Genomic DNA, 23,802 nt, shown 5'->3' on the forward strand with positions numbered 1-23,802 from the left:
GTAGTTTAAAGAAAAAAGAAAAAAAATCCCATGAGTGCAGTCTGTCTCTCTAGACACCCAGTGCCCAGGCTCATGGTGTGAATGATCAGTGACCCTTATCATTATTTGACCTTTCAGCAACGGCCTCAATGTTTGTAACACTCTCTTTCCCCTTGTTCTGGGCCCATCTCTCTGCAGATGCCTCACTCTGCAGCTGAGGGCACTGGATAGTGATTTTTTTTTTCAGTGTGACCTCTCTGTGCTCCCTTCCTTTAAACACAGTGGCAATATATGAGGCATTCCAAGCCCGGCGAGGCCAGTGCATCATCTTTCCTCCATGAAATTACAAGCTGTGGTTAGGGCAAAGGTTGCAAGCTCTCCAAGAATGACACCGGGCCAGCAATGACACTGGGCCAGACACATCTCTGGAGTTGTAGCTGGTTGCAGCACATCTGGCTGTGCCCTATCAGCAGGAATCTTTCATACTTTTTACGTTCTTTGACACCTGCACAGTGACCGTGACAATCCAGTGTCGGTCAATATTTACTTGACCCACGTATTAACTACTAGACCAGGCAGGGCATAGTAGACAGCCAAGCCCAAGATAAGCAGCAAAATCCGTGCAGCTTGTCTTTGCTGTTCCTGCCCATTTCAGAGTCGAGAGTAAAACACCAGTCAAAAAGTAAACTGAAAAATTTAATTGTTTTATAAAATAGGATTATGAAATTCTATGTAAAAATCCAGCTTCTTAAATATGGTACATTCACTTTCTCACAGAATATTTAAATATTCAGGTCACTTATGCTATATTTTCACCGTATTTGAGTTAAAATCATTGGATAAATTAAAACATCCCTACCAAAAGATACCACAACTTATACAGATAAAACTAAGCAATTATACTTTTCAAATATACAATGTAAAGAAATTAAGAACTTTTAGAGCATGCTACAAAATTTTGCCAGAAAAATATATGAGATCATTTTTGTTTAACTAGAATATATACAGTGTGCTTTTCATTTCTCTTCCTAAAATTCAGTCTCATACAATTTCCATTTAACTTAATAAATATGTACAACAAAAATGTTTATACCTTAAAGAATATAAATAGCAAATACTGTATTAGAGCCTGGTCCAGCATTCTTTTCTCATCTAGTGACTATAGTGGGGCGTTTCAATTCTGAATGTGCAAAAATACAGAATCAGGCTCTTAGTGTTACCAACAGGTTAATAGCTTTTACAAAAGTGATTTTATAAAAAAACTCCAAGAACACTGCAAAAGACTTAGAGCTATTCCAGTCAGGCATTTCTATAAATAGTAAGACATAATGTAGGGAAACAATGTTCCAGTTTAATTACTGCTGGCAGTAATTAGGGAAAAATAGTCAGTGGAGAATGAAAAGTATTTTGAATTAGACACATCTTACTTTCACTGATTTAACTTGGTTCCCTATCATTTCTAAAAACAGTTTCTGGTATAATCTATACATTGTAAATCTGTGAAGAAACTTTATCACCTTCTTCAGACTTTGGATGGTCGTTTTTGGAAAGTGGTATGTTTTCAAGTGCTTCAGTCCATACATTAAACCTTTAATGGTGTCTTGGTCTCCATTCTTTATTCTCCACAGATTGAGCAGCTTCAGAATTTGTTCTGTAGGTTGACACAGTTTCATTGTGCGCTCAATATCTTCTTTTCCCACTTTCTTGCCTGGTAAGCTTGCCATCAGTGTGTTGAGATGTTCAAAAGTGAGATTAGGGTGGCCAATATGTTTTAAGACACTATTTTCGCACAGATCGATATCTATATAAAGCAAAAAGAAGAGCCATAAGTACAATGCATTACAACTTTACAGTGGTCTGCAAAAAAACTTCCAAAACATCAAGGTGAATATTCCTTCCCAGTTTTTTTTTTACTTTATTTCAAATAATTCTATTAGCAATGCTGTTTTAGGCTCCAGTCTCGAAAAGCACTCAAGATTGTAATTAACTTTGCAAACACAAACAGCCCCAAACTACACAAAATTACTAGCAAGTATTTATTTCTATAAGCTTTTTTTCATGCATCCTGTAAAATGTTCTCTAGACATGGTAGGACTCCTAATGTTTGGTTCCAGTGAATGAATAATTTGCTCTTCTTACTTTGGAAAGGTCTAGGCAAGCTTCACTAAAATAGGCACTGTCATTTCAGTTTTTGAAGCATTTTAGACACTTCACAATCTGACATAAGCATACATATTCAAAAGGTGAAGAAAAACAACAGCATTTTTCTAATCTATTCCTTGTAGACAAAAGGTCATTAAAATGTGGTGGTTGTTGATGGTGGCTTACATGAAAAGAGGTAGCCTGACTTTCATAAAAATCTCAGCACTAACATTGCAGCACTGTTTCACCTTTGACGCCGGTATTGGCAGATTCAGCACAAGCAAAGCAGTGAATTGGCATGACAAATAGCTACCAGAAGGCAGAAAGAAGGGAAAGCACTTCAGTTGTGTTCCTTATTCCCATGCTGTCCCCATTCTGCAAATAGATGTATCAGTATGGGCTGTCAATCAGCACTGGTAGTGCTTTATTTTAAAACAAATGGGACTCTCAGTTGTACACATCCAGCTCCCTCTAACCTCAACAGCCGCTGCTCAGATATAGCTGCGGGAAACGTTTTTGTAAGCTGCACAGTCCCAAAGGGGATCCAAACTCTGACACCATGTGTGCTCCCAAAGAGGCCATGTGTGGCCTGTCTGGGCAGAACTGAGTGCAAAAAGTTGAATCCTGCTCCTATTCACACTTGTACAGCTGCTCTCAGCGTCAGTGCTCCTGCACCAACACTCCTCAGCCAAACCCACCCCTGCACCTCCCCGTCAGGACATACCCCACCACCAGGAGAAATCTGACCCCACACAATTTGTAAAATGCCATTTAGAAGGTTACTTCTAACATACGTGCTATCAATATAAGGTACCTTGGATAATCTTCTTGACCGTATCTTGTTCTTTGTTTTGCTGCTTCCACAATTTCAAGAGTTGGAAGGTCTGCTCTTGAGAACTGTGCCTTTGTTTAATCCTTTCTATATTTTCTGTGTTAACCTTTGTCCCAGGCAAACTGTCTGCTAGTATGTTCAGCCAGTTAGGTGTGAGCTGATTAGGAACAGCAAACCTAAACAAAGCCTCCTCGCACAGGGTTACATCTAAAATAAAAAAGAGAAAAAAGAATACATCAGTTGTTTTGGTCTCAGTTACACTGCTTATCCCTGAAAAAACAGTATGAAGCAAAGATGGTAAGGAAAGTGTTTAAAAAACATGACCACTAAAGAGTGCTCTTCATAGTTGCCCTCTATGTTTGAGTTCCACTCACTCTGACGTATGGTAATTAAAGTTCTACTATGTCCATCAGTATAGCAGGTAAATGACTAACAACCTAGATGTTTTTATCATAAATGCCGATACTTTCATTTTAACAGTAATCAAAGGTATGTTTTCATGTCACTCTTCTTTAATATGATACTTACCTATGCCGCATTTTTGAGCTGATGTATCTGTATTTTCCTGGCACACGTTGTCACGAACTGCGTTTCCCTTCAATGCTACTTTCAAACCCAGTGCACTACAGTTTGTGTGTTTTTGACAAGCTGCTTTGGATGATGTTTCATTCGAGAAAAATCCTTCTGGACATCTCTTACATACAGTGTCACTCTCAGGGGTACCTTTGGAAACAGGAAAACACATCCATTTACATACACCCGGAATTGTTAAAAAAAAAATACAAGACTACAAAAATGCAAGAAAATATCCCTCCCAAAATTGTGACGACTTCTGCTTTTCATGTTTATCATGTAAGAAGGAAGCACATTTAGACAAAAAAAAGCTTTAATTTTTAAAAACAAAAGAGACTTTCGGAGAATGACGTTCCTCCTGGAGTAATAGAGTAAATAATAGTCTTACATATATACTTGTTACCAGCACCTAAAAGCTCTTGTAAATCAATAATTACTTGATCTATTTAGACATTACATGATGTCTGACCTTCATCTTTCATCTGTACAAATATCCTGGAAAACAATTAACTGGCACAAGACACTAAATACTACTCTGTAATACTTGTGCAGAACATTACTAAAAGGGACTATTTAGTTCTAGCCAAAAATATAACTCAGCTAAAGATTAGCTAAGACTCTGTGAACTGTACTTTCACCTTCCAAGTATGAAATTATACTGAAAAATTAAATTCAAGCAATATTTTTGAACTTTTTCTTGGATTGAAAAATAACTATTAAAAGCAAATAAAAGATATCCAATAAAGCAAAAATTGTTAATATATATACATATTTTACTTGGTGTTTGGCTACTATAATCACAGAGGTGTTACTCCAGAATTAAATGTTTGATACAACAACCGAATAATATTTTATGGTTCTATCGAATTGACTTAGAGGAAGAAAATGAAAGCATGAGATCTGAAATAATGCAAACAGTCTAACCACCAGTGACAAGAAAATAACAGCACCAATAAATGCTTTATATTCCCCCCTAGTCGTCTTTATTCAGCAAACACTTATAGAAGTGTCTAAAGTCTAATATCTAATATTGCATTATTGAATATGGACTTAAGCACATGCTTCAAATTCTTTTTTATAATTGGAAACTATATTTAAATATGAAAATGCCTCCATCTAGTGTATTTTGGAAGTATTTACATGTGGATGCTTATTTTAATGTTAGCTTTTAAGTAAATTTTATAATTTGGGCATTTCCTTAGAGAAAAAGAAGACTATGAATCTCAAGATTTCTGATAGCCATGAAATAAATAACAATATTTGCATACACATGATCTAGCACTTCTTTCAGTACATAAGTGAAAACAAAACAGGAATTTTTAGTTTTTGTGCATCTAAAATCAGAGAGTCCGTGTATTGCTTAAAAACAAAACAAGCTCTGCTTCCAGCCCTCGGCAAGCAGCAGCAGCAGCAAACGGTGGACGGCTGCATGCAGGTCTGCCCTTACATTATCCTGTATAACATATGCTGCTTTTAGATCTAGATTATACAAAACTCCAACCAACATACAGCTGCCTATTGCACCTGCACAGGCAGCAATTAGCATTTTGGAGAAGTCTGAATTTTTAGTAACTCTCCCTACTACAGACATTTTATTCTTGTGTTTCAGCAGCTAGGAAGTGGAAGAAAGGAGAAAGTCCCTGCAAGTGGTTGATCACCCTTTTTAGAGTTTCCCGTGTAGCCTTCTCCGTACAAGAAGGAAATAAAATGAGTAATCGTCAGCATTCTCGGAGCTGAGTATAAAGTAATCTTCAGCATCTGCCAGCTTCTTCTTCACTGCTTATCTGGTGTCTCCTGTTCAGGGCACAAAGTGCCATGGCCGGGCCGGCCGCCCTTCTGCCGCTCCCTTCAATTTGCCTGGAATCCCCCGTTCTCGCAAGGAGAACAGCAGATGCCACAGGGGAGATAATGCTGCTTTGTAGCAGCACTAATTCCCAAGCGAATTGCTACCAAAAGCTCTGCCGGGCATAGGGTTGGCCGCTGCAGAAAGGAACAAACCTTAATTTGCACTCACAAATGGGGACTACCAAGGTAAAGTGATCTGCCCAGCATGACCATGAGCAACTGGCAACGGGGAACCACGGTCAGATTTCCAGTTCTTTAAGCCCTGAACGAGGCACTAGACCCCACTATCTCCCTATGTTGCGGTGGAAGCTTATTTTTATACACTTAGGCTTTGTTTCACCTGAGTTTACATCAGTACAAAGGCACTGTTTCCTGGTGCCGCACGGCAGAAAGCGAGAACACAATGTGGTTCATGCTTAGTAAATTCTTAGTCAGTGCCTCATCTCAAAAACTGAATATTGGCACAGGGGGACACGATTATTTTTACAATGTTTTCATTCCTTGTTTGAGGTCTGCTTGGGTTTAGTCTGTTCATTCTGACAGGTTTTTTGGAAACCAGCTTTCCAATAAATTACATGATTCAAAAATTTATCTTCTTCCAAAGTTTGCTTCATTTTGAACTGAGGGATCCAAATTTGCAGTCATGATTTCAATATTCTTTCAGGGATGCAGCAGGCTGCTTGCTCAATTTACACTTTTCTGTGTGTCTCCCACGTGGGCTTTCTGAGAACTTTGTTTCTGTCCCCTTTTGACTTGCTGCTAAGGTACAGTGGAACCTTGTTGACCCAAGCCCTTGGATAAAACAATTTAAGTTAGTGAAGGTTTCTAATACTGAAATGTGGTAGCCGCTAGTGGAACTGCATGGAAATGCTTAAAAGTGGCACAAGCAGATGTGGCACCAGGTTAGTTTTTAATTAATCAGTTACTGAGGGAATGGTGATGCTCTACAGCAGCTACATTACTCATTACACCAAAGTTTTCTCCAGCGAGATATTCATAACTAGAGAAAACACTCTTAACCTACTACTCAGCATAGCTCTACAATGTTCTGGCTAGCCCTAGTGTTTCTCACTGCATATACGCAATTACTAGAGAAGTAATTCTGTAGCTTTGGAGGTTGGCTTCCTGCAGCTTCATGTCTGAGACGCTTCTTGATTTTCTGTATTCCCTTCCTTGGTGTTCTCCTCTGGGCAGTGATCAATCTCTGGCACAATGACAGTATACCGTTCTTTTAGGCTGTATTAAATACTGGAGTGAAACTGGGCCATGATATTTGCCAAATGATAAATAATGTATTTTGTTTTGAGAGAAGAACTTATTATTGGTTTAACAATTTATGTTGTCTACAATGAAGAATACACTCCACCGAAAAACACCGCTTCATTCTATCCCTGCCAGACATACCAGCTTGTTTAACAAAGAAATGATTGTTTTTTTGATAATAGTAACAATTTACCTAAGAGTTCCACTTAAGACATTGATAATTTATTATTACCACATATTGCTATGATGCCAGAGCTATATTAATATTGTTATAATTATACACTTGGTGCCAAAGCACTTACTGCTCCTGGTGTCTGTCAAGATATACTGTTGCTTGAAACAGCAGATTTCAAAGAGAAAAACATTATTATTTATCACACACACAAATACTACATTCCAGATAATGTTCCTTTAAAAGGGGTGATCCATCATGTTTCTCATTAGAGTGCAATTTGCTACATTTGCTACTGCCATCAAGTAATATATTACAGTAGGAGCAGGGGTATTCCACTGAGAAATGTTCCTTTGGCTACAGTCCAAGCAACGCAGACCAGGAACAGGTTCAATTGGCTTTACAATTTACCATCCTGTAATTTCATCTGGACAAGCCTGCTTCCTAATCTTGTAAGTGCCACAAGTCTTCAATGCGTCGTAGAACTCTAATTAATTCAGTGCCTACTGAAAACAGATACGTACCTGGCTGTGCAACACCGAACCCGGGAGAACACTCTGTGTGCTTTAAGCAAAACTCTAGGTCAAGGTATCTCCCTTCGATGCACTCGCAGACACGGTTCTGTGTGCTCGTGCATTCTTGCTTAACGTACTGCAATTCTTTGCAAACGGTGTTGCAGTATTGGCATTCATCGTTGCTGTTCCAGTCTTCGGCATAGTACTGGTCCGGACACGGGGCACACTGTGTTTTGCTGGTAGCTGTACAGTGCCTCTTCACGTAGGATCCAGGAGGGCACTGGTCACACGTCAGTTCACGAGATGTTCCTGGGTCGTAATGGAGATACTTTGGAGGAGAGAGATCCTGGATGGTCCACTTAACAGAAATATCCAAGAGCTAGTGACAGGAAAACAAAACATCGTTCACTTTAGTCCTAGTTGGCAACACAGTCACAAAGCAACCTAGATTTTAATGAGTTTATGAGTTTAATCCTATCCCTATCTTCAATCAAATGCTTATGTTAGAAATTTAGAAAATATTAGCCAGCTTCCGGACTCTCCCATGGCTATCTCTGAACGGGAAACCTTTTGGATCTTATCCAGAACATCTTACCGACATATGTACTTCCTTGTTCTTAGTCCATCTATGGCTATAGATCCTATTATTCTCCCAAAAGAAATGGCAAATATCTGAGTATGCAAATCTAACAAGTGTACTGCCCCATTCACTGGAGGTGTCTTTAAAGCATAATTCTTTACAATATTTATTTTTACTGGAAATGGATGGATAGAACAATGTGAGTTACTTTTTAATGCCTTTCATTAATCTCGGACTAAAATGAAGTGACCCTTGGGATAAAAAGTGGCAGCTACTTCAAGTATAAAGATGTAGCTTCGGACAGAGGTAAAGAATGCTACAACTGATGGAAGCTGCATTAAAGACTTAGTCACACAAGCCGGAATAGGTCAGGCCAATGCTTTCACTTCCTATCCAAAAGTACATTCAGGGAATGCTTAATTTTGTCTGGAGGAATTGGTTTAGCCCTTACAGAAATCATGACAGCCACAATCCCTTCAGCTTCCCGCAATAATCTACACTGTTGGTGCGATTTAGGAACTAGCGGTCTGAGATGACCCTGCCCTTCCGTAGGGACAGCTCAGAGATCACGTCATTTTGGTCTATTCTAACTCAAAATTTGGTTATGTGATTCTCGCAGCCCTTCAAAAACAGAACTCTCTTGTTTACTTCCCTAAGAATAGCCCCGAGCCCCACGGGGTCAGCCTTGAGCTGGGGCTTCGGGCTGAGACCTCAGCTCTGCCCAAACGCTGCATGATCAACGTGCTGCTTCTCTTTTAAAATTTGCTCATCCTATAAAGATGAAGTAAACTGGCTCTAATGATGAAATTTTTCTATGTATATGTCCATTCAAATTAAAGATCTAGCTGACTTGCCTTCATTCCTATTTTAATCCCAGTTAGCTAATACAGAGTTGCCAATTCAGTTTCAAGAACACATTTTCCTTTTTTTCCGATGTAGATGTCCCCAAAGAGTAAGGGGAATTAACTCTTTATATTCACTCAGACTCTAGCTTCCTAAAGAAGCTTCACTTAAGGGCCTCACTTCCACCACAGAGCTGCACTTCTTATGTGAAATTCTTATTAAGACTGGAAAAGACAATTAAATCACTAATCTGCACCAACAAAAGTCACAGCATTTGCACCAACTAATATTAAGTACCTCAAATAAGAACTCTTACTGCCTTAGAGTGTTCTTAATTGCAGTCTCCTGTTGCCTGACTATGAATCCACTTTTTATTTGGCTATACCTAGACTCACTGCAGAATGAAATGCAGGTATTATGGACATTCCCCACAACCTCTTCTAGTTACCCTCAACTAAACCCTGTAACCTGCCCCATCTTTATCTGTGATTTCCATAGGTGGAGAATCCACTTTTTCTTTTGGTCTCAATGCACAATGCCTTCCATTGTGAGAAACTCCTTATTTCTCATTGAAGTTCGTTGATGATGTGCAGCTCGATTTTTCTTAAATGCCTGCATCTGTTTCATGAGATCTATTTAATAAGAGGATGCAGCGCATTTTTAAAAAGTGAATGTCTTTCTGTTGATGAAAAATGCACCCAGCCTTGGCAAATCTGCAGCTATTCACCTAGTAACAAGGAAGTCCTTAAAATCCCATCAGTTGTTGATGTTAACAGTCAGGTTTTCTTTGAGGATTTTTATTTAGTAATAGATAATATAGCAAGAATTAAATGTCCATCCCACAGATGCCAAGGCTTGCATGGGCACACACATTCTCATGCAGTATTGCAGAACATCACAGACCGTAACACGAAGCACACATGCCACAAAGACAAGCATAAACCAACATGTCATGCAGATGTCTGCAGAAACCCAAGAGCTTCAGATGATACTAAACGCAGATGAAAATCTGACACTGTGAAAACGATTAGGGACAGCAGCCAGATACCTCAGCATGGCCTAGTGCAGAAATGCTAGTTTTCCCACTGTGCGATGCGCGAGTCCACAACAAACCCCAAGCTGCCAAGCTGCCACTGCTGCAGCAACAGCCTCTGCTCCTCAGGGTCGTGCATCCTCTGCACTAGGTCACATTTTCAGGTGCTCAACACTTAGGTCCCACACCATGAATGCCCGGCTCCCCTTGTAATGTGGAGGAGTAACAGCAACAAGATTTTGTCTATTTTCCTTACTTGACAAATTCCCTTGGAAATCATATACGAGTCAAGTAAGAGATTTCACTGCAGGAGGGAGTCAGGATTTGAAAGAGTTCAACTTCAGCACTGAGGATATGAGAGCATGGGGTTTTGTTGGCAAAAACGGAGGCACTTGCTTCCTGAAGAACCAACCACTCACTATATGAAGCAATACGATAAGAATTGAAAACAATTTGACTCAGGTGCAGAAAAAAACTGATCTGAATTTTAATTGTGTCACTTAGAAAAAAAGAAAGATTCCCCTCAAAGATCCAGACTGAGAGGATCAAAAAATACGTGAACAATACATGTGTGAGACTATGTTAACTTTTCCCTTTGGAAGCACAAATAGCTGTGTATTATAGCTGCTGAGCAGAACGCTAGTAATCTAAATGATCATAACCAATAAATGTAACAATAGGATTAATAAATTAGATCACAAAAAGGGCTATTGGTCTTGGCATTTGATTTCTTTCTTAGTGTTTTTAAAAGAAAATCACATTTCAGCTCTCTTCTCTTCATTCCCAGAAACATTATGTAGCTGCAGTAATCAGTTAGTCATTGGCTGAGCCACAGGTATGCCATATCAAACTCTTCTATTTTGTAAATATTTATTACCAAAGACTCTTCAATCAAACTAAAGCTAGAAATGCAATCAATATTTCAATATTTTACCAGAACATTTTGTATTTCATTTCGAACACAGAGCTAGACCGTTCTTCTTACTACTATGACTGTTACAATCCTATAAGCCCAGGTGAGCTGTGGAACTCCCTGCTACAGAACATTGCAAATAGCTGGGTTCAAAAGGCAATTTGACAAAGAATTGGAGGAAAATTCTAATAAAAGCACTATTAAACACAAACATCACCTCTTGATCAGGAGATCCCAAACCACAAATTGTTTGATTCTAGAAGAGTGCTTTGGAGAAATATCACTGTACATTCACTTTTTTCTTAAACTCTCCTCTATGTGTTAGTTATCAACTTCTGTCACAGAAAGGATATAGAGACTTCTGGCAGGCGGAGGGGGTTCATGGGTTTTTATCTCAGACCCAGTAGAGCCATTTGTATATTGTTAGGTACATTTCTAGACTCCAATCCTATGTATCATAATTCTTTGTAAAACTACTGTAGGTCTTCTAGTAATACATAGAAATCAGATCTGTAAGATTGCCTCCTATGGCAACAGAAAGCAGCTAGCAAATTTGAGTATTCTGAATATTTAATACATAAACTGAAAACCAGAAGTTAGCCTCAAACCCACATTAAGCGCCAAAGTAAAAGCAATCAATTTTTCAGAAAAAAAGGGTGAGGATGGTTGAAGGCAATTAGGTGTCATTTCTAATAGTTTTCTTGAAGTAATTTGGGCCAGAACTGGTCTGAGAACTTTACAAACAAGAGGAAAGACCACTCATGTCCTCCAGCTCACAAAGTAAACTAGTGGGGAACTTCACTAACTTGTCCCTCTTCTTGGCCTGTCACACAGTCAAGAATACCCTCAGTTGTATTTGCATTAGCAAGTTGTGTCATCTGTAAGAGCAGATTTGTAGAGCAAAACAGATGGTGCTAAGAACCTGACATCCCTATTTTGCATGTTTCGAGGGGGGTGGATTTTGGACCAACACTGCTCTGGTCTCATGGACTGAGCAGCCATTAGTGGTTGGAGCACATCTGGTGGGTCTCTGGAGTCTGTCTTTGGATTTACTTTCATCAATCCAGCTTACTTTTGTAAATCCACATTGTGCACTCCAGGTCTGCTCTGATGTGCAAACTAAAACACAGTGAAGGAAGACGATCTGGAGAGGCCCTTCAAAAGCATGTTCCTGATCCAGATTAAATGCTAATTAAATGCATTTTATGTCACTCCTGACATTTCTCCTCCTAAGCCGTACTAGGACCAACTTGGTAGCAAATCCTCACTTGGATAAAACCTCTGATTGAACTCAATGTCTGTACATAAGGATGGGATAAGTACTAAATACCTCAGTCTCCACTTTAAGAGAAAAAAACAACTGGTTAAAATATAGCTCTTGATACATTTCTGAAAACAATTTATGAAGTTTGGTTTCCTGGAACAGCAAGGTATTGGACTCAAAGGATCTAGGCAGTTTCCTTCAATTTTATATCCTAAGCATATCCTTTATAATCCTGTCTGGAAGGCAACGATATCTGGCACCTTGTTCATCTCGACAAATTAACTGTTAGATTGATTCAGAGTGCACTCATTAGGAAAGGCTTTTTCCGGGGGCAGTGAAATGCAAGGCTCAATTTTAAAAACAATCCCAGAGATTATTTTGTTACATGAATAGGAAATGTTATTAGTAACAAAATAATCACTAAAACAAAAAAAATCTAATATCATCATCTACATCTATCAAACTATCAGGTGAAATTTCCCCCCACTGTCATGGGCCCAGTTCTGAAAGGACTGAAAAATTCAGTCTTCATCGATCTCTCAGGGCCAAATCCTGGCTGCCTCTCAGAATGGACTTCTCTGTGTAAACAGTTGGGATCAATTTTAAATACGGCAATGTAAGTCTAGAGTAAGTCAGTGTCACAACAGTAAGTACTGCAAGACACTTTAAAGCAGGGTTTGCTCATAACCATAATGGAGACTTTAGCTTAGAGAATGATGTCCAAATTGGATTGGCTGATATTTCACATATTCTTGTAGTTATGTGTTTTTGTATTGTCACTTACCGTATTTAATATATTTTGACATTTTACTCAAAATTAATTACCCAAGGTTAAAAAGCAACCCTTTGATTGTTGATCCTCAACACATTAGGCCTAAAGCAATATTTTTCCATACCTTCTTTATGTCAGCATGCACAAACCCATCAATTGTAACATAAAAGGCCTGTAGAGTCTGTTTCTTTGAGCCTTTAGAAGATATTCTTGAAAGAAAAATAATGTGATTGTGAAATTTCATTTTGAATCTTGGGCATTAAAAGAAGTACACACCCTTTCCTTTCATCTTTAAATGTAAGGCAAAGAGCTGCTTGCTTTTTCTTGTTGAATTAAAATGAACTTGAAGACAAAGCACATAAAGCAAAAGTCCTTCAAGCATCATCCCCTTAAATCACTGCTTTGTGAGAGAAAAGAAGGTGGTTTTTCAGCATATGAAAATATTATTATATAGCTTGGCTTTGTGGTTTTGGGTTGTAGACCAAAGGAGAATGTTTAATTTGCTGAGAAAGATAAATCTGTTTCTGCTTTGCATTCCACAGCCATTCCGAAGCATATTTTCCTGCTTGATAAATAATTGTTGGAGGCATTTGTCATATTGCTGCTAGCATTTGCACTGGGTTCAAAGTAAAACCTCACAGCTCTCCTACTTTGCTTTCTACATCAACTATTTGGATAAAGCTGAGGCAAGAGGCCTTGATCTACCCTCAGCTCTGAGGCAGAATGCCTCACTGAAATGATGCAAAGGCCCCAGTGAAATCTGAGCAACAAAATATAGTACTGAAAGATACCAGATAGGTCCCCATAATCAGTAGCTTGGCAAATCCAAGCAGTAGCTACAGTGTCCCGTACAAGGCACTGTCATGCTGGACCAGATCCATGACCATCTATTACAAACGACTGATCTAAGGCAAAATGACTCTCATTCATCCGGTCAGCTGGGAGATGCTCAGACCTCATCTTCCTCGCCTGGCTCTTTTGGGGACTTCCATGCAATCACCAAGTCTGACTTCTCTGGGATGACAGCTATGGAGAACTATGCACACCATAATTCACTGTGGGCTCACTCAGATGGCAGCCCAAACTAAACACACCTTTCAGCAGGCCACAACCGAGCGTCCAGCACGCAAATGAAAACTAAAACCGAGTCATTTTCACTGGTCTGAGATTCACTTATAAAGCTGTTTCACCACTCTGTCAGCTGTTTCAGCACAAAAGGACCTATCCACTCACTTCGGACATAACAGGGCCTACTTTTGAATGGAAGATGTTTTGTAAAGATGTTTTGCATCTTTTATATGAGGGATATAACTACCAACTCTTTTGCGTCACCTGTGTTCAAAACCATGGGAATCAACCTCTGTCTTCACTTCTCCATAAGTAAAGCAGTACAGTTGCAATTCAAATCCAGCAGAGATTCTGTGATGCATAGTTAGCTGTCATTTAGAAAGCAATTGAGAGGTCTAAACTACTGATTCATTTTCGGTGGTAGGAAAATGACATTCAGCTGAAAAGCAGTCTTGTGTCTTACCAAAGAAATGCTAAACTGAAAGTCTTCATTTACATGAATTACATTTTCCTTGAGGCTTGTGGAAGAAGAAAGTAAAAAACACCAATCAGCTATGCATCCAAAGATGTATCTTATCCATAAATCATATTTTGGAACATTATTCATCAGTGACACCAAGATTTAGAGCTAACCCAAACCTGGGATGTTACTGCCATGACTACAGTCTGCCTCTGCATTGAATAGGATCACTAACAACTGATCATCTACCTAGGGAAACAATACGTCCAGTATTATGTGGAAACAGGTGTTTTTCTCCAGGAAGACCATCAGAGCAGCAATCCTACTAACACAAAAGTTAAGTACAAAAGGAGGAAAATTAAAGTTTGTACAAGATTAGAATAATGGGTGTAATTCAAACAATGACAATATCTTTTAAAAATTCTTCTGGTAACTTCAGCATTTTATTTTTAACCAACAAACACACAGACAGATGGACAGAAAGAAAGAAGGAAGGAAAGAAAGACAGACAGAAAGAAAACTCCTACCCTAGCTGGTTGCAAAGCCATTACTGCCTACACACAACAAACCCAACAGGCAGGCCAGAAAAAGCATGTCACATGCATCCAGAGATCCAAAATAGAGAAAGGTCATGTTTAAGGGTCAAGATAGTTACGTGACAAGTAATGAGATCCAACTCTGGGGAATTTCTTTCAATTCAGCCCTATTTCATAACGCTTCTCTGTCTGCAAGCAGTTTTAGTGTTCCAGCAAACAGCACATACATGCACGCTCTACCACAGCAAGTCCCCTTTTTTTGAAACGTTAGTAAAGAGACCAAGGCTGAAAGTGGACATCAAGTCCAAACTGTGTTTTTTACCTCTGGTGCCTCCAATCCAAGCTTAAGGTATGTGACCCAAATGCTCACAACCTTGAACCACTCTTGTGCATACACACCTTCCTAGGAAACAAGTACTAAAACTACTCTTCTAAGCTCTGGCGCAGCTGGCAGTACTTAAACTTCACAATAACATTAAATAAATTACTTTTAAATAAAAACTGTAGCTGAAGCCTGAAGCTCTTTGATACATGCTCCTGTCATTCTGACATATTTCAACTCAGCTCACGGAATAAATCAAAAATCACCCTCACTGAGAGAGACAGCTCTAAATACGGATTATGCTGAACTTCACCAAACACTGTTACTTTATGAAAGAACATGAATGGCCACATAACATTTATTTAAGACCAAAATGCTGGTGTGTTATTATTTTATGACAAGCACAGATAAGAAGGCAAGCTGATAACAAGCTATTGCTGAAATGCCCCAATTAACTTCCTGTGCTTTCATATAGACAAAGAAGGCACATCATACATTAGATGAAAAAGTTACAGTCCTGCATTTCAATTTGCTGGCCACGAGCCGAACAATTTTTGCTTCCCTTGCACCATTAGTTACCTGGGTTTGTTTCTCAAACAGCTCTTTCAGAAAGTCACGCAGAAAGCAATAAACATGCATTACTCATTGGATCCTGGAAATCTTGCTACATTTATAAAGAGCTTTCAGAATAAATGGAACTCAGTTCTGGTGTCCTACCACAACATTAATGGCACTGTACTCATTAAAACAAACTAGAAACAAGTTACTGTGCAGGCATACATAACAGCCTACTTTGAATATTATTTTTAATGTTTTTCTTTAAATATTTTCTTATCCAAAAGATGAATAGTCTGCAAATAGATGTTACACAGTATCTGTCTGTACACAGTTTTAAATTAGTCTGACATCATATAAAATTCCCAACAGCTAAACAGATTAAATGACATTTTGAAAGATTTATTTCATTGCTGACATCTCTAAATTTGTACTTGGAAATATCTTCTTAAAACACCAAGTAAACAAAAACTTATTAAAGCAGGGGCTTATCTGGGATTTAATAACACAACTTTTTCTGTAATAGCTACTGACACAGCTACTAATTCATCATTTTCTTGCACATGAAGCTGAATTTTCTAAGCCAAAATAAGCACCACATGCTTGTGCTTTTCAGATCTTTCTGGAGTTCACAGTGGTTTTTCAGGGTAAGAAAGCCAGGCCAGCATTTGAGATACTGACCAGTGCCACTGCAAAAAAGATTACAGAGATAGGCAAGGATGGAGCCTTTTGTAAACCAAGAGCAAACATCCCAGCCTACATTTTCTGAAATTCATTCCTAGATATGATTTATGTTGGCCCAGTATGATGAAGCCTTACAGAAGGTGATCAGAAGTCAAGAAAGAAGGCATAAGAAAAGCAAATCATGTCACTACCTGGAGAACGTGATCAAAATCTCTGCTTCCTTCCCGAAGCTGCAAGCGTCCATCTCACTTCAAACCTCACCACGAAAGCTCGGTGTGATGAAAACAAAAGGATTCACCAGGAAAGCGGAGAGAAGACAAAAAAAAGAAAAAAAAAGAAAAAAGAAAGCCAAAACAAAAAAACCCTCCAAATAGAAGTCTCCTCTATGTCTTTCCAGCCTCATCTCTGAAGCTGTAATGCATCTTAAAGCCTATCTACCTCTCTGAAGGGACTTACCACAAGCGTGCAGCACAGGAACTTGTTCATTGTGGTCGGTGGAAGAAACCTCAGCGAGCGAGCTGGGAAATCAGGCAGGGAGTCAGCTAGTGCTCCAGTCTCCTAGCAGCCTGCTTGCATCCCCCAACATTAAAGACACGATATATATATAGTCCTGGTGTAACAGGAAGCTTTGGCTCAGCTTTGATCACTCATTCCCTATCCATGACCAAACTTTTCTCTCTCTCCCTCTTCTTTTTTTTTTAGGGAACCTGTAAAACTTGATGACTTAATGGAACCCTTTGAGCGCTGTAACCACAGGCTGGAAAATGCAGGAGGGAGTGTCAGGGGCTGGCCAGGGGAGGGCTTAATTGGGCTCTGTCTGTCTGTCTGCCGGCCCCCCTTCCCCCAGCAGCTGGTTCGGAGGGGGGACACTCGCCTCCGCGACAACAGCGACTCATTCAGCACCCGGGCGCGCAGGAGACACATTTAAAAATAGCTCCCAGAGGCTGCGCTGCCTGCGCTGCCGCCGCCGGTCCCCTCGCAGAGACCGTGAGCCCTCACGCTCCCCGGGCTGCTGCTTCCCGCGAGGAAGAGGGCTGCTCTCCGCTCGCTCGGGGGCCCGGCTGCCCAGGAGGCCGAGGTCGGGAAGGCAGAGGCCGCAGCAAAGGAGAAACCCTGCTGACTTCCTTGCCCCGCTGCTGCAGGAGCGCGAGAGGCAACGCGCCGTCCCGCTGCCCGCCGAGGCCGCGCTGGGCTCCCGGCTGCCCGCGCCGCCCCGAGGGGCTCTGCAAGGCCGGAGGGGCGATACAGGGCCTTTGCACGTGCAGGGGGACTGTGATTTTCGTGTGACATTCAGGGTCTGAAAAAAAGAAAAAGGAAGTCTTGGTGCCTTTGGCAAGCCCTTGGTGACCAGAGAGGCCCCACTCAGGGGCCTGTTCTTGGACAGGCCTTGGACATCTTCCTCTGGCCCCCCTCCCATCTCCCCCACTGCCGTGTGGCACTTTGAAGTAGAAAAGGACATTTTCCTAAAGCAACAAGGACCAAACGCTGCTGGTCCTGCATCCCTGGGTTTCCGGGAGCGCTCCCTGGAGCAGCTCCAGTAACCGGGAATCTGCGTGTACCCGGCGTACAAGGTCCTGGAATGGAGCAGAAGTTTCTGCACAAAGGTGCAGAGAAAGTATTTCTTCTCCCAACCTGCAGATATTCAGAAAGTGGTTATCATCCATATTTCAGACTCTGTGGGATCCCAGGGTAGAGGCCAAAACCAGATGTGCTTCCAATTTTCACAGATGGTTTTCTCTCCTTTTTCACGGGCCAGACCAAAACCTCAGCTCTCTGTAGTCCAGCTCTTGAGCGTTTAAAATCTGGGGCCCACACCAGCTCTGAGTTGTGCAGTTTTGCCCCTTTGAGTCACAAGGCTGTGCGGGATTGGCAAAAGAGGGAGGTGGAAAAAGCTTGCGTATTGTTTCACAAAAAGTCAGTTACGCTAAGTCAGGAAACCATACTCTTCCACAAAGAAAGCCTTGCCGATGCCTCCTCACACATCTGTAACCATTTGAACATCCATCGAGCATACCCTAGAATTGAAACAGATGCTGATTACACTGGGCAGCGCAATAAAAATTCAAGGGCACTTGAATTAGTGATAAGTTCTTTGTGAGAGGCTATGTGAAAACTGGGAGGAAACCTCACCACCCAGAAGAGTATTGCTGGCTTCTGTTAGGTAGTAGTCACCACTTTACTATTCTTGCACCTTGAGTAGATGTTGTAACTGTTCCTGTAATCTTTTCAGAAGCTTTTCTTATTTTAACGTCTATTCTTAGGTGTATTAATCAACCTACTGCCCAGATAAGGGGACAGATGTAGGGAGACATGCTACTTTTGGTGGAATGGTGCTGATTGACAGTAACTGAGGATCTACTTCTAAATTTTCTTGGTGAGGTGGGAAGAAACACTATTTTCTACATGGTCATCATTGATCACGTAAGGGTAACTATGCCAGAGAGTTGAATTCTTCACACAGAGACCAACTTTAAAGGTTACTCACAATACTGGCCCCATCAGCTGAGGTTATTCAGGCCAAACTAGCTTTATCCTCTCAGAGGCTGGGTGCTGGGACACAGCAACGTGTCCTGCTCCCCACTGGGAACTCCAGTGCTGGCTCAGAAGTTACGGACACCAGGGGAGGCTGACTACTCCCCGCTGAGAAAAAACAGAAAGAAAAGCAAGAAACCCATATCTAGCTCCCACCATTAACTCAACAGTATAACTGAATTTCAGTGGGCTTTGGGCTGAACTGTGTATTCTCTTCACTAGTGCCAGCCCTAAACACATGATGGCTGGGTCTACAGAGAAATAAAAACGTAACTCGTAAGCATTTTGTTATACAGGTTAATACGTATACAGAATATTGTTCATACCAGAATTTTCTAGAGATCAAAATATTTTATGTCATGAACCAGAGGAGAAAACAAACAGAAAAGCTGTTAATATTGTTTAGCCTAACGTGTGGTTATGGTTAGAAAAGTAGGATCTTCTTCAACAGGTCTCCTTCAGGTATATTTGTGTTCAGAATTAGATTTGCTGATCTGCAGGAAAATAAATTTTACTCCCATCAGAAGTGAAAAACCTAACACAGTTTAATGAGAAGAAAACAGATCTTCTTTAAGCTCATTCATCTAAATGGAAAGGGGCCAAGGTGTATCTGTTTCAGCGAGGACAGCAGGTTTGGACAGATGCTAAGGAGACCATCATCTTATGACACCTGAACATGAAAGTTTCAACTTCCTAATCTCACTGGGGTCTGGCTGCGGAGATTTGGAGGAAACTACATAGTTGTACTTAGCATGTTTGATCTGGAAATCACAAATAGACAATAAATACAGGATCCCCCACAACACCATTTTTAGTGTCACTTTTCAGAGAAGAACTACATTTTTACAAGGCTTAAACTGCAGTTTCAATGTTTTCACAAGTGCTCTGCAGAGTTGCCACTTTGCCTTTGGGAATTAGTTAAGATGTGCTTTGCAGAGCACAGAATCACAGGACGAGGCAACAACCCTGTAATAAACACTTGTCCATGCTACAACCAAACTGTTCTCAGTCGTGTTTAAAAGAACCACGGTTGTGACTACATGCCATAACAGGGAAGGAACACTGCCTAACGTTATTTTTTAAAAGTTAAGTCTCTTTAATTTCTCACTATCATAGTAGATAATAAGAAAAGGAACTAAAAAATCAGGATTTATTCTTTTTACTAACGAACATAGCATGGTGAATACATGCACTAATAATCAGCTACATGCTACAGGAATATGTCTAGTTTGGCCTTTAAAAATAATTAATTAACAACGATGCAGAAAAAGCTCTCCAGTTAACAGAAATAGGTCATTGCAACTTTTATCAGTACATAAAACTGGAGAGAAAGGACTTTTTTGGGCAGGCTGAAAGATACTGATACCATAAGGCTTTCAATCTATAATGATGTGCTTTTGGTGGGACATCAGCTTATTGATTCAGTAGTAGTCATATTTCCAGACAGGTATTTATCTTTCCCTGTTTTTTATCCTCACTATTTGTATTGCTGTCCTGGATGTTATGATTGTTATAAATCTATTTTTGTTCCCATGCATCATTATAATCACCAGGTCTATAAATGGCTTTGCTCTTTAAGCCTGTCTGCTATCTGGAAAAACTCACAAGTCCAGACCAGTGAGTTGGTGCTGGCAGGTGAATGCTGTGTAGCTGAGTCATCTCAATATATCAGTGGGATGTTTATTGAGCCCAAGCAACAAACAGTGGGAAGACTGTGGCTTCAGGCTTGGGACTCCAAGTTCACCACACAGTGCATTTAGAAAACACTCAGGCCTTCGTCATTAACAGATTTCTGTCAAACTGAGAGGAAGAATATCAAAAAGATCAATTGCCTCTGAAAGCAAACATATTAGTAGCTGCAAGCAGGAAACAATTTGGCATTCTACCATGCTGTTACAACAGTCCCTTCAAAATGAATCTATCTATTGAAATTGCAAGAGCTGATGACCTGAACCATCCTGGGGAAACCTTGAAAATGGAGTCTGAGAGAAACCTGATCGTCTGCAGCCAGCATAGTGGTGCTGGTAGCAGGAAAGCATGTTTCAGATTTTGCTGATGAAGTTGGTGAAAACCCCCTCCAGATATTTCCTTATCCCCATTCTCCCATATGACTTAGAAGTCCCAGGGAAATAATTTCATGCCAACATATACTGAAGGAATAGAAAAGGTATTTAGCTAATAATGTTGTCAAATGAAAATATGGTTATCTTTGTTTTAAATATGTGGCTTGCTTTATCTTGTAAATGTTTTTTTTCCTCAGTTTCAGATTGAGACCTTGGCTCATTTCTTTTGTAAATCTGAGGCAGATATGAGATACTAATAAGCCAAAAGGAAAACCTCACTTGTCCAACTGTGTATCCAGAAAGGGAAAGATAGAGCTTGTCCTATCAAAACAGATCATGATTTGGATTATAAAATTTGAAGGTTGCAATGAAGGAATTGAAAAATTAGAGTCACAAAGTGTATATAAAGTCATCAGCCATAAATACAAACCTCTCCTCAAACTTCAGAATGAAGACCATATACTCTTTTCTGTGCAGGGCTTGCCTACCTGGGGATTAAAGCAGCCTGTGAATATAAAGAGCGCTAGCTCGCTGTATGGACACCCTTAGCCTGTAGATAACATTAACTACTCTATGTCCCTTTCAAAGTGGATTCATACCACATCAGCTGTCTGGATGTGTGAATTTGTCAAAGTGTGTAAGCAAACCGAACCAGACAGGATGAGACTCCTAAGTTTCAGATGGCTGTAGTTAAGAGAAAGCCTACCCTAGACATAGGTATGTGGAGCATGAAGCTGACGCCCTGTGAATTTGCATCCTGGCCTACCTCACAACCTCTCCCATCTATAGGCAAGCAACAGCACACATAAGAAATACTGGAGGGTTGGGAACTGAGGAAATGGCTGTTTGCTTTAGTCATTACTGCTTTGGCCTTGCTGGCCTTGAATTTCTTCCTAACTCAATCTCTCTGGAAGCAAGAAGCTTCCTGCAATGATTCAGACTTCTCCATCACTCAGAAAGTCTTATGGAAAACTCAGGCACAATACGCAACCATTTGATAAGAAGGAATTCGTTGTTCCCAGAATCAGCATTTCCAGTTAACACCAATACTCCAGAAGAGACGACACATACTTTACCGAAAGCTAAGGAAATTGGAACCAAAACAAGACAAGCTTTAGCCAGTAAGATTTTCTGGCTAACAGGTTTTTCTTTTTTGTCTCTACTAATTTGCTTGCTACTCTGTAATTGAAGGTCACTGGTTAAGGAAAATGGTCCCGTTAGCTCATGAAGAGCAGCTGTAATTTCATTGCTTTCAGTCTGACTTCACTGTGTATATTTGGGTGGCATTAACATAGCACCAATTTTCCTTCCTTCTCGTTTTCCACATACGCAAAGATGTCAGGCCGGCAATGATACCATGCTCAGTCTTCAATGAATTTTGCATGGACATCTGAGGTTTTGTGCTACAGGCTGTGAATTTGTATCTCTCAAACACTGAGTTCATTCAACTGTGTGAACGAGCTATCAGTTTGTGCAACTTAATGGATGGCCTATCTCATTTACATCGGGATGGTTTCATCTCCTGTGGACTGCTATGCTCTGCCCTTCCAACCAGGAAGATCATTAAAGGCAATTATCATTTACTAGAAGAAGCTGGCTGCTTCTCGGGTCAGTAATCCTCTACAGTATAGCAGTGGCTTTGAAAGCTGACGAAACTGACGTATAGACTAGGTAAGAGACTGAAACCTCAAGTATAGACTTTTACTGAAAAAAGTTTGACAGAAAAAGCACTATGAGAGAGTGCAGACATTTAAGAAAATCAGCTGGAATAAGAATATTAGGTATATAAGCAATACCTTCCACTTTCACACACTGAGTGATCCTTATGCCAGTCCTGTGAGGTATGTAGATAACATTACAAATCCAGTAATTTCAGACGTATAGTGCATTCCTTTTGTCCTTATTTATAAAAAGCTTCTGACTGCCCTGTGGCATATCAATACCATGATCCTTTGAATCTCTCTAATAACCTCTCCTTTTCTCGCTGAATTTAGTTAAAGCTTCTTGTCTTCATGTTTGAGAGGTATGTGGTCCTTTCTTTTCCTTTGCTAATTTTCTTGGTGTTTCTATTCATGTGGCTTTTGTTTTTTTCTCTATATGACTGAGGTGAGCCTCAGCTTGCCCGTTTTCCCACAACCATCTCTGTGTCTTCACCAGTGCTGTCTTCTCTTCATATGTCACTGCTCTTGAATGAAGTTTGAAGACTCTTCACTTTCTAGTTCATCCATCCTCTCTGAGAGCAATCCACTGCCTGTAAGACAAGCATCTGAGAGCTAGGTCAGGCTACTATAAGTGAAGGATTATTTTTATGTATATAGTATATGTATATATGCATAAAAATTGAACGTACTTCTCTGCCTTCTATATGCTGTACTTCTTAAGTTTTGAAGTTTCTTAGGAAAGTACACTGCCTTCCTTTGCCTTTGTTCAGCACCACCCACCAAAAGCCCCAATTATGACTATACACAGAAACAATCACAATAAATGTGGCAAAAATGAACATTTCCTCCCCAAAAATGCTATCAACATTTGTTTCAAATTCCTCCTACGATGTCAGCTCTGCAGTTGTTGGCTTCAAAGGCAGTGCAGTGGTGCAAGCCAAGAAAAAAAGGAGGGACCTTTGTGAAGTAACACAAAAGGAATATGCAATTCGTGGGAGATGGCGGTAGTCATTCAGGAAGCTTGCCACGTCTTCTGTAGAAATAGCACATGCTTATGTAGTAAACGCTCCAAAGCATCTTTTAGGTACTTTTGCCTGTGGCCAAACTTCAGGCATAATAGAGCTTTTGTCCTTTTCTTGGCAGAGAAGGTTCAAAAACAGAAAGTGCAGGAGGGAGAAGGTGGAAAGAATTTCCG

The 23,802-nt window shown here is 40.2% G+C and overlaps 1 protein-coding gene across 1 annotated transcript; it reads right to left on the reverse strand.

Annotated features, from left to right (window-relative positions):
- Positions 1–662: 662 nt before the first annotated feature.
- Positions 663–17,139, reverse strand: TNFRSF11B (TNF receptor superfamily member 11b). The gene is made up of 5 exons (XM_026110156.2): positions 16,808–17,139; positions 7,331–7,700; positions 3,482–3,676; positions 2,936–3,160; positions 663–1,780 (listed from the first exon to the last, which is right to left on the reverse strand). The coding sequence occupies exons 1-5, from the start codon at positions 16,835–16,837 to the stop codon at positions 1,392–1,394; spliced, it is 1,209 nt and encodes a 402-aa protein (XP_025965941.2). The 5' UTR covers positions 16,838–17,139; the 3' UTR covers positions 663–1,391.
- Positions 17,140–23,802: the final 6,663 nt, after the last annotated feature.

Source organism: Dromaius novaehollandiae, chromosome 2 (genome assembly GCF_036370855.1).
Source record: "Dromaius novaehollandiae isolate bDroNov1 chromosome 2, bDroNov1.hap1, whole genome shotgun sequence".
Classification (NCBI taxonomy): Eukaryota; Metazoa; Chordata; class Aves; order Casuariiformes; family Dromaiidae; genus Dromaius; species Dromaius novaehollandiae.

Excerpts from the sequence above, each read along its gene's own strand:
- TNFRSF11B (XM_026110156.2), bottom strand. The coding sequence starts at position 16,837 with ATGAACAAGTTCCTGTGCTGCACGCTTGTG. Across the intron at positions 7,701-16,807 it reads TCCTGTGCTGCACGCTTGTG|CTCTTGGATATTTCTGTTAA; the intron begins GTAAGTCCCTTC and ends TCCTGTCACTAG. Across the intron at positions 3,161-3,481 it reads AGCTCAAAAATGCGGCATAG|ATGTAACCCTGTGCGAGGAG; the intron begins GTAAGTATCATA and ends TTTTTATTTTAG.